This window comes from Sus scrofa, chromosome 2 (assembly GCF_054392235.1).
Source record: "Sus scrofa isolate SSC_HxYL_T2T_F1_AM1 chromosome 2, Sscrofa_HxYL_maternal_Yorkshire_Landrace_v2.0, whole genome shotgun sequence".
Lineage (NCBI taxonomy): Eukaryota > Metazoa > Chordata > Mammalia > Artiodactyla > Suidae > Sus > Sus scrofa.
The window spans coordinates 89,765,467-89,780,673 of NC_139384.1; the positions used below are offsets into that span (position 1 = coordinate 89,765,467).

Genomic DNA, 15,207 nt, shown 5'->3' on the forward strand with positions numbered 1-15,207 from the left:
TGCCGTGGTGCAGATCTGTTTTCATCTACTATGTTGGATGCTAGCTGAGCCCTTTCAGGCTGGAAGCACCTTTCAGTTGTAGGACATTTTCTTGAATAATTTCCTTGATTCTTTCCTCTCTGTTTTCTCTCCTCTCTGTTTGGAGCATCAGTTATATGGATGATACGCCTCTGGTCTAGCTTCCAATTTTCTTATCCTTTTTCTTGATGGTTCAAGTCTCTTAGTCTTACTGTTTTACTCTCTGGGAGATGAGTCAACTTTATCTTCCCAGTCCTTCCTCTGAGTTTATTATTTTGGCTGAAATGGTTTTAATTTCAACGAACCCTTTTGCTCATTCCCATTTTGTTCTTGTTTAGAGGGTGCAGTTTTTTCTTTGGGCTCTCAGGGGTGACTCATGATATGCTTCCACACCTTCCCAGGTAATCTCTGTTGCCCTCATTTTGACTCTTGGACTTCACCTGGGCCTCTGGTGTTGTGTCTGGGGCTTAACCCCGAAGAGCTGCTGATCCTTGGCTGGCTGCTCATGTGCAAAGTCGGGCAACAAAAGAGGTGACTGGGAGCTCAATGCAGGAGGTCAGTGATATTGCCCTTTGGTCTCTGTTTGCTCAGATTCCCTGGAGACACCTCCTCCCAATTTCCTGCCTGGAGGAGGGGAAAGCCTTGACCACCAGCGTTCTAGGAGTGAATTGTAGATGCAGGCTGGTGTCTCAGCATGCATTTCATCCTCCTGTTTTTAGCCTGGTACCTACACTCTCAACTACATCTGGGGCCTGCAGCACACATCCCAGAGACCCTCTTTTCCAGCATTTTGAGAGAGAACGAGTGTCCAGACCAGTGCAGTGCTAGTTACTGGGCTGTTACTAGGGCACAGGGTATGTGGAGGGCCTTTGACATTGGTATCAACTAGTCCTACTTATTTCAGTCCACCCTTTAGCCCACTTCCCAAGGTACTGGGTGCCCTCAGAGGAGTCCGCGATGCAGACTCCAAGAGCCTTGGCTCTGGAAGAGTCTTAGCCAGCTTTTTAGATACACAAAGTCCATCACCACGTGGCCATCTGCTTTCCAGCCTCCAAAGGTTCTGTCGTTATGTTTTCCTCTCCTACTCTTCCTGTCCTTGTAGGCTTGTGATTTAACAAGAAAAGACTCCGTTGACTAAAGTTGTAATGGGATCCCAGGGAGGAGCACAATCAGATGTGTGTGTTCAATGTGCCATTTTTACCCAGAGGCCCCTTCATGTGCTTGGCTCCCTCTTCAGACTTGCTGTTCTGTTCTGCTCATCTGTCTTTCATGACGCTCGAACCACTGTGATCTAATAAATGGTATTTTGTACGTGTTCTGTGCACTGGAAAGGTAAGTATGCCCTTCTTAGCATCCTTTCCCACTATCTTTCTGGCTAGTCTCTCATATGGCATCTTCCAGTGGAATTTTGGAATTATTCTGTTGGATTTGAATCCAGTGTTGGGAGGGAGACTGTGTTAACTTTATAGATTGATCTGGAGGAGAACCAGCTTGCATTCCAGGAGAGTGTTGTTGTGTCTCCATTTACTGAAGTCCTCTTTTGTTTTGTTGGGAGAGCTTTGACTATATTATATTACTCTTTGTGTGGTCTGTATACATGGATTATTTTTGTTTGTTCCTGCACATTTTGTGGGGTTTGTTGGCAGAGTTGATAAGCCCTTTTTTCCCCATTCTCCTTCCTAGCTGGTTACTTTATGTACAAGAAAAGTATTGATCTTTGCGCACTGACTCTATGTAAGATGAGGATAAACTTATTCCTTGTAGGTTTGGTAAAACCCTTCCATAAAATCCTTCTGAGTTTTTTTTTTTTTTCCCTTGGACTGCTTTTTCAATTTCTCCTAAGGTTTATTCAGGTCTTCTACTTGAGCCAACAATTAGAATTTATGTTCTCTATTTAGTCTAGGCTTATTAGAACTGTATTTTTAATTTCTGGTGTGTAGGGCTTAAGGGCTTTCTTTCTTGTTTTCTCTGAGTTTTTTCTGTGATAGAGGTGTGGACATGATTTTTGAGTTTTCTTTTTGTCCTGATGTACAGTCAGATTTGGACCTTGTTCTGGGTGTGCTTCAACTTTAGGTTGTTTTAGTAATTCAAATTCTCTACAGCCCTCCCTAATGTTTGCTCTAACTCATCTGTTGTTTTCTAGAATAAATGCATTCTAATAAATAATACTACTATAATTAATGCATGTAGACGAACGGTGGCTTTGCCTGCTTCTCCTTGTATCAGGTTGAAGCTCTGTTAGGTGAATAAAGTCTCACATCTTTTATATTTTCTCAATGAATTGTTATCAGTTTGTCCCTTTAATGCCCTGGATTATATTTTATCTCGTAAACATCGTTCCACCTGGTTTCTTGGTGTTGGCAATTACATGGTACCACTTTCTTTGCCCCATTTGTTCTAACTCTTGCTGGGTCATTTTGTTTTAGTCACGCCTGGTATAAGTAATTTACAGCAGGATTTTGTGCCAGCTCCTCTTCCTCCACCAGTCACCTCACTTTTTGCTCCTGCTCCCTGCTCCCCCCACCCCAGCCTGGGCTTCCTGGCCCCGCTATACTTGCCTCTCCTTCCAGCCCAGCTCCCAGCTTCCAAGGGGACCCTTGCCTCCTCACCACTGGCCCTGTGCTCCCTCCCTGCCCCTCACAGCCCGTGGTTCCTGGGGAAACCGAGGCACACCAGACCGTTGGTCGCTGGCTTCTGGGGGGGGGGTGGCCTCTGCCCACTGGGGAGAAGACAGTTAATGCCCAGGCAAATTCACAAGTGAGACTCGAGCTGCAAGTGGTGGTGCATTCCATAACAGAGAAAAGAGGATGCTCTCAGGGAGCCAGTATGGGAGAGTAGAGCCTATTTTATTTATTTCTTTTTCTTTTTTGTCTTTTTAAGGCTGCACCTGTGATATATGGAAGTTCCCAGGCTAGGGTTCAAATCAGAGCTGCAGCTGCCAGCCTACGCCACAGCCACAGCAACACCAGACCCAAGCCGCGTCTGCGACCTACACCACAGCTTGAGGCAACACGGGATCCATAACCCACTGAGCGAGGCCAGGGATCGAACCTGCATCCTTATGGACAGGATGGTGGGTTCTTAACCCACTGAGCCACAACCAGAACTCCAAGGGAGAGCCTATTTTAATTTAGGATGAAATGAAGCAAGTTCCCCTGAGCAGGGGCCATTTCAGCTGACACCTGGAGGGTGACAGGGAGTAGGTCCAATGAGGAAGGAGGGAAGATCATTCCAGGGAGAGGGGACAGCACTCTTCCCCATCACTGAGTGGTAGCTTCTCCAGGATCCGTGCACCTCCTCCCCTTGTGGGTGTTCAGCTAGCCCCGTGCGGGAGGCAGATGGGAGCCAAACGCATCCAAGTCTGATACGGAGGCAGTGGGGCTCCGGCAACAAGGGCTGCAGGCCTCCTTCCCTCTGGACCTTTTGGGGGGCTCCTGCTGGGCCTGGTGGAAGGGCTCAATTTGGGAAGGAGCAGCAGCAGCAGTAAGAGCAGCCAGAGGAGGCCAATGCAGCAAAGGCCTGGGTTGGGGTTTGCACAGGGACAACAAACATCCAGTTACCCTTGGACCTGTAGAGCTGACACTTGCCACATGGTGCTCACACAGCACTTATAGACTTGGGACACTGCAGTTTCTCTTCTCCAGAATAAACATGCTTGTGTCTTTTCTTTTTTTTTTTTTTGTATTTTTAGGGCCACGCCCACGGCATATGGAGGTTCCCAGGCTAGGGATCTAATCGGAGCTGTAGCTGCCAGCCTACACCACAGCCACAGCAACACGGGATCCAAGCCGCATCTGCGACCTACACCACAGCTCACGGTAACACCGGATTCTTAACTCACTGAGCGAGGCCAGGGATCAAACCCCCGTCCTTATGGATACTAGTCAGGTTTGTTAACCACTGAGTCACGACAGGAACTGCCTAAATGTGCTTGTTTCTGTGAATTCAGACGTCTCCACGCCACCGCTTGGTGCCGGTGAAGTACAGTGGCCACTCTGGGGCACGTTAACAATTTTGGATGCTATGACTCGGGCTGCATACCAGCCCCTCCTCTGCAGTGTGACTTGTCTGAATCACTACATCTTTCTGGTCCTGGGGTCCCTTGATGCTAAAATGGGGACAGTAATGAGGGTGGTGAGGCTCCTTCTTGTTGCCATGGGGATCAGAAGGCTGCTGGAGGGGGTGGAGGTTGATCACTGTGAAGGGCTGTGCATGTACCCCACCCCACCACCAGCTGCAAGGGCAGCGGACTGCGGGCAGGGCCCTGTGATCCAGGGGCCGTTGGTGAACCTGGCTGCTGTGACCCACTTATTCCCCTGGAGAGCAGGTGCTTCGGGTGCTTCAGGATTCCCTGGATGCAATTCTGCTTCCCCTTATTCTGCCCTCTCCATGGGTTGTTGATTAACTCTGTGAGGGATTCTGTCCCATCCCCTGGAGAGACTCTAAAGCTAGGGACAGCTTTTGGAAGCTTCCTGTTGTGGTGTCTTTTGCCGGAGACATGAGCAAAAAGAGCCCCAGCTGCCATCTAGAAGGGTCCCTCCAGCACAGGGAATTCCAAGAACTAAAATCTCTGCAGTTGCCCATGAAAAAGATACCAGTCGGATTTGTTTTCACTGTGCCGCGACAGGAACTCCATACATTGTTGTTTTTAATGGACATGTGACGTACAGTTTAGTTAAAGCTGTGCTTGATCGGCAAAAGCAGCCAGAAGAAGTACCCCAGGAGGCCCCAGCTGACGGCAGCCTTGCACTCTCCCCCTCCAACAGAGAACATCAGGAGGGGTCGCTGTTTGGGGGAATTATTGGGTTGGGGGTTGGGGGAAGGGACACTGATACTTTAAGGGGCCAAGTAGGCAGTGAGGGCGGCAGCAAGGGTGGCCTGGGAACCAAGTGCCCCTGTGTCCTGTCTCCAGGCACAGCTATCACCCTACGACTCAGTATAAACCCCCACTCCCACCAACTATAGTGACTCCACTTCGTAATTTCTTAAGAGGCTATTCTAGATTTTAACATAAAATCTCCCAATTTTGAAATACTGTCAACCAAATAGAGTATTTTTTAAACACCACATGGCCCTAACAGGCACCCCTGTGGTCTGGTTTTGCCCAGGGACCACCTGTCAGTGACCCCGGGCTTGACAGGGGCAGAGGTAACATCCAGCCTCTTCCCCGGGGAAGAGTTTTTGTTGTTTTTTTTTTTTAATGGAAATTGCCATCTTTCTGCTTCCCAAGGTGGTTCTGAAGGTGAGCTGTCCCAGCTTGTTGGAAATGCAAAGAAATAAATGTGTAAAAATAGAGTAGCAATCCCTCAACCCCCCTGTCAGGTTTAAGTAGCCAGTGTTTCCTCTGGGAGCGGCAAGGGTGGCCCTGAATCATCTCCAGGCAGCCCAGCAGAACCATCAGCTCTGCATGGGCACTGCCTGGCTGCCATCCTGTCTCTGGCGAGACGCTAGGCAGTGCCTGCCCTGTGCATATGTGTGTGTGTGTGGGGGGGGGTTGCCCTGCGTACTAGGGGGACACGGAGGATTGCAGGGCTGGGGCAGGAGGCGCAAGGACCCCAGGAGGTACAGGAAGGCAAGCATCCCTGGCCTCGACTTTCTCCTCTTTTCTGTGAAGGTCTTCCCCCTCTGCCGCTCCATCACGTCCATCTTTCTTTCTTGGTCTCTGTCCCTGCCCAGGTTGCAGGTTTGTGCCTCAAACCGCTCAGACAGCAGGTGTAAAGGGCAGAGCTGCTGCCAGCCATGCCAGGGCTCTATCAGTCTTCCTGCCTATAAAATGGGAACAAGAATGCATATCTGGAGTTCCCGTCATGGCTCAACAGTTAACGAACCCACCTAGCATCCATGAGGACACTGGTTCCATGCCTGGCCTCACTCAGTGGGTTAAGGATCCAGCATTGCCATGAGCTGTGGTGTATATCGAAGACTCAGCTTGAATCTCATGTTGCTGGGTCTGTGGTGTAGGCTGGCAGCTGCAGCGCAAATTAGGAACCTCCAGGGTGCAGCCCTACAAAGACAGAAAACAAACAAATTAAATTAAATTAAAAAGCGCACATCCAAGAGGCTTGTTGTCCCCACCGGATGAGGAGACATACACTCAGGTGGGGCAGGACCCCAGTGGCGGCTGTCTGTGAGCCTGTGAGATGCCATTCTGCTTTCAGAAGCGCTGTTCTGTCTCCAGGGTCTGTCGTGCGCCTCTTTGACCCACTGTGTCATGCTTCCAGAGGATGCGGCAGACAAGAGCCTGGGGGGGCAAGTGAGAATTGTTCTAGAAGAGTCTTTGTAGAGAAGTGGTGCTGCAGGCGCCCCACCCTCGGCTGCAGGTCTGCGGGCCCTGCAGGGTTGATGATGTCACCATAACCTGAGCTCCTAGGTTCTTCCCAGGGCCTGAGTCTCTGAGCCACAACCCCCCCCCCCCCACCAGGAATGCCAAGGAAGAGCAGGACCCTGGGCTCAGGGACCTGGCATGGACAGTGCAGGGGTGGGGGGCTTCCAGAGGCTTGGGCACTAAGGCTTATTGGGCATTGCGGTCTGTGGCTGCCAGCGATCCTGAAGGTGCGCCTGGCCAGCTCAGCTGCAACCCAGAGAGGTAGCGGCAGGGTTTCTGGTCCAGGGTGGGCCCGGGTCAGTGGGAAAGTAGAAGGGAGTTGGAGCAGAAGCTGCAGCTGTGAGACGATGCATTGACCTCCTGGGGTCCTGCCCCTGATGGAGCTCCAGCCCCCGGCCCCCTCAGCCAAGGCCTCTCAGGCCTATGCCCCTGAGATAGACCCCAGCCTGTGGGGTCCGGGGTGAGCTCCTGCCAGGCAGACTCTGGGGGGGCCTTCATGAAAGGGACTCGTACTAGTCCCTACACAATTCAGTCAGGCAACCTCTCACCTCCTTGGCACTTGGCACCAAGGGCCGGTACAGTTCGGTGAGGGTGGTGGTGCCAGGGGGTGAATGGGTGGATCTGGTGCAGAGATGAGGGGCCTGAGTTCAGCCAGGAACTGAGCAGAAAGTTCCAGAAGGGGAGCTATCTGAAAAGATACTGTGGAACCCGGTTACGATTGGGGAGACCAGCCCTTTGGCACTGGGCCACCCTGGGGAGCGTGTGAGCAAGCATGTGAATGGGTGAAAAGAGCTGGCTCTGCCCAACCAGCTAGCCAGACTCTCTGTTGGTTGCCCAGAGCCAGACCTGGCCTCCTCGGTGGCCGAGCTATGGGTTTGCACGCTTGCTGGGTCTGAGCTGACTTGGCACATCCCTGCTGCCCTTGTTGGACCTCAGCTTGCTCTTCTGTGACACGGGGACAGGAATGCCCTGGGTCAGGGTGCTGTGATGGTGGCAGGCTGATGGCCAGGCTGGCAGCTGACAAGTGCCGGGTTGCAGCTGAGTGGGGTTCTGTCCTGCTGCGGTGTCCCTGGTGAGCCTGTGTCCTCTCTCCTTCCAGGGGCCCCCCCAGCCAGCCTGGACAGCCTCAGCCAAGCCCTGGGCATCCTGGAGGAGCACGTCAACAGCTCCAGGCGGAGGGCACGCAGGCACGCTGCCGACGACGACTACAACATCGAGGTCCTGCTGGGGGTGGACGACTCTGTGGTCCAGTTCCACGGGAAGGAGCACGTGCAGAAGTACCTGCTCACTCTCATGAACATCGTGAGTTGGGGCGGGGCTTTGGGCGGGGCCTAGAGGCAAGGGGTGGGGCGCCAGGGCTTGCCATGCTTTTCTGGTGGAGCTGCAAGTGAGCTGCATGGTCCCAGGCTGACTCTCTGGTTCCACAGGTGAGAAAAGGTGACCCCTGCCCCAATCCACCTCACTGAATCTCAGTTTTCTCAGTAGCAAATGGGGTAGAAATCTGACTTGGCTATTTACATGCTGAGGCAGTTACTCACAAACTTCCGTCATCTGTGTACCAGAGTTTTTTTTTTTTTTTTAATTTTTATTTTGTGCCATATCCACATTGTACCTGGGCTGTGTATTTTCCTTTTTTTTTTTTTTGCTATTTCTTTGGGCCGCTCCCGCGGCACGTGGAGATTCCCAGGCTAGGGGTCGAATCGGAGCTGCAGCCACCGGCTTACGCCAGAGCCACAGCAACGCGGGATCCGAGCCGTGTCTGCAACCTACACCACAGCTCACGGCAACGCCGGATCTTTAACCCACTGAGCAAGGGCAGGGACCGAACCCACAACCTCATGGTTCCTAGTCGGATTCGTTAACCACTGCGCCACGACGGGAACTCCTGTGTATTTTCCTATACATCCACTGACGTTTTGCAAAACTTAAAAGTTACCAAGGCAACCTCACTTTATTGTACAGCCAACCTAGAAATCAAGTGTTCAGTGATCCCGGGCTCTGCACCACAGCCCAGCCCACCCTGTTCAAATGGGAGATGAGTGTGAGTTAGAGAGGAAGGCAGACAGACTGACACCCATCCGAGGCTTCTCCTTGAGGCAGTCAAGGACGTGAAGATTGAAGAGAGCAACCATTTCTCCCTGTGAGGCGGGGCTCCTTAATAGGGTGACTGTGTGCCACCTAAGCCTTCTGGGGCACCGTGGGGCACCTGCCCCCCCTACCCAATCCTGGGAGATTAAGCAGGGGCCCCTCCTCTGGTCCAGCCCCACCCCCCTTCCAGGAGGTACAGGATGCTGACCTAGTAGAGAGCACTGTCCTGGGTGATGGGTCGGTCCTTCCGCTCACTGCATGCTGCCTCAGTTGAGCCCTGCTGGGAGAATAATCAGGGTTGGAGTGAGAAGCAGGGGGCTTGCCACTGGGACATGCTGTAAGTCAAACCTTGTGGGAGGGGAGGATTTGTGGAAGGAAACCTGGGCTTGCAGGGGGCCTGGAGATGGGCAGGGAAGCCCAGGGGATGGGTAGTTCTAAAGCAGCAGGGCTCTGCACCCCAGACTGTTAGTGAACCGGGTCCTCCAGAGGTCCAGCTGGAGGCCAGCCGTGACGAGGCAGGACATGTGCTCCTGGCCTGGTGCTCAGCTCTGCTTTCCTGGGCCCTGTGGGCCTCTGGCAGTCTAATTGGCCCTGTGAGCAAGAGGGAGGATGTGAGTGAGCTGGTCACTGGACCAGGAGACCCCTGTCTGCCTGCCTGTCTTCCTCGCCACCTGCTTTAGGTAATTCATTGACCGTCTGGCATGCAGCCACCTCATCTGCAATGCGGGGCCAAAGTGGGTTCTGTTTGCAGCTTGGAGAGCAAGGTTTGGTTTTGTCACATTTAACCTCACCTTATTTTTGAAAAGTATCTTTGATGTAATAATAATGATGATGATGATGATGATAACACCATGATCGCTGCAAATATTGAGCTTTTAATAGGTGACTCTGTATGACAAGCCCATGCTAGTCACTTGTCACGCATTATCTTTGAGAATCTTCACCCTAAGTCTACAAAACCCAATTGTGTCTGCCTTCAAAAATCGGTGTTTTTTCCCTAAGCATGGTACCGGCCCATAACCCAGTGGAAAGAGGACTGGGTGTGGAATGAGGGAGTCCTGAATCCTGGTACAGGAAAACTGCTTGTTTCCTCTACTCACACCAACACATCTGACACTAACTACCCAGAGTTAGCATGGACCCCACAGGGAAGAGCTCAGTTTCACAAGACGGACCCCATTTCAAATGCCAAACTCAAGTCCCAGGTTGTCAGCTGTCCTTCTGACCAACCCAGGGTTCCCTCGACCCCCTCCTCAGGCTCAGTAATTTGCTAGAGCAGTTCACAGAACTGGGGAAACCACTGTACTCGTTATCACTGACTTAGTATAAATCATGCAGTGAGGAACAGCCACAGGGAAGAAGGCAGAGGGGAAGGTGTGTGGGGCGGGGGGGTGCAGGAGCCTCCAAGCCTCTCTGGACCCACCTCCCAGCGCCTCACCAACCTGGAGCCTCTCCAGACTCCATTGGTTTAGAGTTTTTAATGGAGATTTTATTACATAGGTGTGATTGATGGATCCACTGGCCAATCAGTCTCCCGCTCCTTTCTCCTTCCTGAAAGTCGAGGGTGGGGCTGAAAGTTCCAACTCTCTAATCATAGAGTTGGTACCTCTGGTTACCAGCCCCCATCCTGAACTCTCTAGGGGCCATCGAGGGTCTCCTCATTAGTATAAACTCAATTATGGTCGAAGGGACCCATTGTAAATGATAAAAGACACTCCCCTCACTCTATCACTCAGGAAATTACTTGGGTTTTAAGAGGTTTGTGGGAACAGGGGAAGATGTGTATTTCATATTATGTCACCCCTGGGTTCCCCCTTAGCCCCACCATGACCAGGTATGTCACTGGGAATAGGCTTCAGTCTTCTCAGCCTTGGTTTTCTCATCTTTATTTTTATTTATTTAGTTATTTATTGGCTTTTTAGGGCTGCGCCCGAGGCATATAGAGGTTCCCAGGCTAGGAGTCTAGATCCTTAACCCACTGAGCAAGGCCAGGGATCAACACTGCATCCTCATGGTTCCTAGTCCAATTCGTTTCCGCTGTGCCACAACGGGAACTCCGGTTTTCCTGTTTTTAAAATGAGCAGGGAAAGATGGACTGGAGGTTTGGGATTGGCATATACACACTGAGGTATACAGAAGGATTGGCCAACGGGGACCTGCTGTATAACACGGGGAATTCTCCCCAGTATTTTGTGATGTTCTGTGTGGGAAAAAGACTGAAGGAGAATGGATATGTATATATGTATGACTGAATGACTTTGTTCGACAGCAGAAATTATCACAACATTCTAAACCAACTATCCTTCAATAAAACTTTAAAAAGTCCCTAGGGAACTACAAGAAAGGAAAAAAAAAAAAAGCAATAATTTTCATCCCACATTGTCAGTGAGAATGGAATGAGATAATGAAAGTGAACACGCTTTTCAGTCTCTAAATAAATGTGGTTTTACTTTCGCGATGATGACAATATTTAGCGATGGCAGGTTTAGAATTATTCCCGATGAGTACGCCAAGGACTCTGAAGTTGGGGTATCTTCCTGAGGCTGGTGGACCAAATCTGCCTTTTCCCTGGTGTGGAGTCACACATACCTTGTGCCCAGGAGCTGGTAGGAGGAAGTCTTGAACTTACTCTTGGTTTTGCCAGTTAATTTCAGTTTATGCATTTACACCCTCATGATCCAACTGTACCTCAATTTTGGATAATAGGATGGTTTGGTTAGTTTCATGAAAAGCCTGAGAAATACAAAAATTCTTAAGTTGAAACACATTTTATCATAACAAAAAAGGGGATTTTAGGAGATGAGTTGAAATAGCTGAGAAAGAGTAGTTGAACTGCATCTGTGTGTTTTTCCCCTGTTGCATCCAACAAGTGGTGCTTGTCCCAGGCGGGGCAGTGGATCCTGCAGAGGCAGGGGGCCTGGCAGACAGTCTGAGCTAGTGCGGGGCGGCCGGGGGTAGGGGGGTGACTGAGGGGGGCGACTTGGCGGGCTTGGGGGAGGGTATGTCCATGACTCCACCTCCCACTGGAAGAGTGCTGTGTGGTCCAGGGAGATGAGGAACCCTGCTTGCATCCTGTGTCACCCTGACCACAACCTCTAAAGGCTCAGTGCCCACATCCGGGGTGTGTGCATGCCCTGGGGACAGTTCCTGGGGATGACCTAGGGCACATGAGCCTTTCGGTGGTCTTGGGGAGGAGGGAGATTGAGGAGGTGGGAGTATTGGAGAAAAGATGACCTTTTATAGCAATGCGGTCCCATGGAACTTTCTGCAGTGCTGGAAATGCTCTAATTCTGCCATGTCCAATATGGCAGCCCTTAGCCACCCGTACCTTTGAGCACTTGAAATGTGGCTGGTGTCACTGAAGAACTGACATTTTAATTTAATTAACTTTCCAATAGAATTTTTGGTTTTAATTTTTTAAAAGATTTTAGTGGTGGTAAAAGAGACGAAACATTTACCATCTTCACTATTTAGAAGAATTATGTGAGAAAAAGAATTATGTGTATACATATATACACACACATGAATGATATGTGTGTGTATATATGTATATATATATATATGAATGACTAGGTCACTTTGCTGTATAGCAGAAGTTGACAGAACATTGTAAATCAACTATAATAGAGAAAATGAAAATCTAAAAAAAAGAAAAAAGAAGTGAGCAATTCAGTGGCATTAAGTACACTCGCCATTGTTATGCAGCCATCACCCCCACGCATCTCCAGAATTCTCTTCATCTTGCAAAACTGGTCCTCTACCTGTTAAACCATCATTCCCCATTTCCCTCTTCTCCCCAGCCCGTGGGAACCGCCGTTCTGCTTTCTGTCTCTATGAATTTGACTACTCCGAGTAGCTCTTGGAAGTGGAGTCACACAGTGTTTGTCTTTTTATGACGGGCTGGTTTCACTTAGATAATGTCATCAAGCTCCATCCATGTGGTGGCACGTGTCAGACTTTCTTTTTAAGGCTGAGCGACACTTCATTGCATGTATACACCACGTCTTCTCTACCCACGCGCCTCTCCCTGGACGCTTGGTTGCTTCCACCTTTTGGTCATTGTGAGGAATGTTGCTGTGAATGTGGGTGTGTCCCTGCTTTGGCTCCTCGGGGTATATACCCAGATGCGGAATTGCAGGATCATAAGGTAGTTCTGTTTTGAATTTTTTGAGGGACCACCATACCGCTTCACCTTTTTACATTCCTCCCAGCAGCGCAGAAGTGTTTGAATTTCTCCACCCCTCACCAGCACTTGTAATTTTTGATGGTAGTCATCCTGATGGGTAATTTATCTCTAATTAATTTACACTTGGATTTAAATCACCGGCGTAGCTGGTACCCTATAGGACAGTGCGGTTCTGGATGATATGTGTATGATAGGACTGCCTGCCATGCCCTTCTCTGAACTTGACTGGCATGTTGTGCTGAATGGCAGGGTGGGCGGCCCTGGGTGTGGGGGCCCGTAGACCCTGAAGCTGCAGCCAGAGTCCGGAGTGGCCCTACAAGGCCCAGCCAGGGTATGTCTCCTTCTCTTTGGGAGCACACAGCTGGCCCTGGGGCTTCCCGGCACTTGGAGCCAAAGCAGCAACGTGGAGGACAGATGTGGCGGCAGCTGGCCCAGACTGTGCTCCAAGTGAGGCATTTGGTCAGCGGCAAGGACGGCCAGGCCCGGGGCGGAAGTACTCCCGGCACCCGAGGCTCAGGGCCAGTCCTGGGCGGAGAGTCTGTCCCTGTGGAAGCCCTAGGGGGTCTGGGGGGCAGGGGATCTGGTGGGGGTCCCGATGGAAAGGATCTGGGGAATATGGACTCCGAGGAGCAGCAGAGGCCAAGGCGAGCCAGACAAAGGCCTGGCTCAGCCTCAGCCTCTCTGAGCCCTACGCTGCTGTGGTCTCCCTCCTTGTTCAGTTATTCTGCTTGCAGGACTGCCTTTGGGGTCTCTCTGGGGCAGAGCCTGGGCTGGGGTGTGGGTCCTGGTGTGACACAAACTTTTCAGGTTCATCAAATGTCACATGCTCCCTTCCCTTCCATTGCCCAGCCTCCCTCACCCCTAACTGGGGCTGTGTGGCTGACTTTATCTAATGGCCTGTGTGAAAGGAAATCACCTCTCAGCCAAGGCAGTTAAGAGCTGGCGTGTCTGGAGATCCCACTGTGGCTCAGTGGGTTTAGCACCCGGCACAGTCTCTGTGAGGATGCAGGTTCCATCCCTGGCCTCGCTCAGTGGGTTAAGGATCCAACGTTGCCGCAAGCTACAGTGTAGGTATGGCTCGGATCTGGCGTTGCTGTGGCTGTGGCATAAGCCAGCAGCTGCAGCTCCGATTAGACCCCTAGCCTGGAAACTTCCATGTGCCGCAGGTATGGCCCTAAGAAGAAGAAAAAAATAAAAGACCCCCCACACACACACTTATGCCTTCAAGCTCTTCCTGCCAAGTCCAGTTTCCTTCTTTTCCCCCGCAAATCTAGAAAAGTAACATTCTTTGTTTATTGACATATGCTGTATTTAACACATATAATATACCATTTATGATGGAAAATTAGGATATGTTCCAATAGGTATATGAATGTTTTCTCCTACCAGCTATTGCCTGCTGCCTCATTTTAATGACAGCACAACATGGCGCCACATGACCATACATACTTTTTATGTAATTGATTCTTTATGTGACTCATATAACAAAACGTATTTCCCCATTAGAGGTCAGATCAGCCACTTATTATAATGACTATTATTACAGCTGAATCTGTTGCTCATCCATGGCGATTTCCTTAAACTGAGTTCCTAAAAGTGCAATCCCTGAACCACAGCTAGATACATTTTAAAGCTTTCCATGGCAGAACGTTCTGTTGTGGCCTCCCCTGTTCACATTCCATCGAGCAAATGCTCCTCTCACCTCTTCCCACCAAAAATCCTCTTTTTTAAGAAACTATTATTATTATTATTAGGCTGCACTTGCAGCATATGAAAGGGCCAAGGATTGAATCTGAACCATGGCTTTGTTTTTTTTTGTTTGTTTGTTTGTTTTTGGCTTTGTAGGGACATGCCCACAGCATATGGAGGTTCCCAGGCTAGGGGTCGAATCGGAGCTGTAGCTGGCCTACACCACAGACACAGCCACAGACACACCAGATCTGAGCCGCATCTGTGACCTACACCACAGCTCATGGCAACGCCAGATCCTTAACCTACTGAGCGAGGCCAGGGATCGAACCTGCAACCTCATGGTTCCTAGTTGGATTTGTTTCTGCTGCACCACGATGGGAACTCCTGAACTGTGGCTTTGACCTATACCACCGCTGCAGCAACACCAGAGCCTTTACCCCACTATAGGCTAGGCCGGGGATCTACCACACCTCCACAGCAACCCAGGCCACTGCAGTCAGATTCTTAACCCACTGCACCACAGCAGAAATTCACCCAAATCCTTTTTAACTGTGGCAACTTGATAGCTACAATAGGGATATGCTTTTTGTTGTAAGTTGTATGTATCTGATGGTAATGGGGTTCCATCTAAAAATACATACATATTTTTTTAAATAGCAGTTATCATATATTTTTATAATTGACCTATTTATGTTTTTATTCTACTGGATTTTTGTTTCTCTTGCGTTAACGGGAAGAACTATTATATTATGACAGGCTAACTTTTTGACTGACTATGTGTGGGAAATATTTCCCCCAATTTTGTTGTTTGCCTTTTGTTTTGTTTTGGTTGGGGGCTGTTTGTTGATGGCTTACATTTTTGTGTGTGGTCACATCCTGAGATCTTTTCCTCTTGGGT

The 15,207-nt window shown here is 50.1% G+C and overlaps 1 protein-coding gene across 4 annotated transcripts in view; it reads left to right on the forward strand.

The window, feature by feature from the left end:
• The window catches only part of ADAMTS2 (ADAM metallopeptidase with thrombospondin type 1 motif 2), a 223,945-nt gene that overhangs the window by 133,917 nt on the left and 74,821 nt on the right, over nt 1–15,207 (forward strand). For all 4 annotated transcript variants that reach the window (XR_014837944.1, XM_021084334.2, XM_085013617.1 and 1 more), the window contains one exon: nt 7,443–7,645. Coding sequence is in view for 3 of the 4 variants with exons in the window: in XM_021084334.2 (XP_020939993.1) it covers nt 7,443–7,645 (203 nt within the window). In the remaining variant the exon portion in view is untranslated. The remainder of the gene's footprint in view (nt 1–7,442; nt 7,646–15,207) is intronic.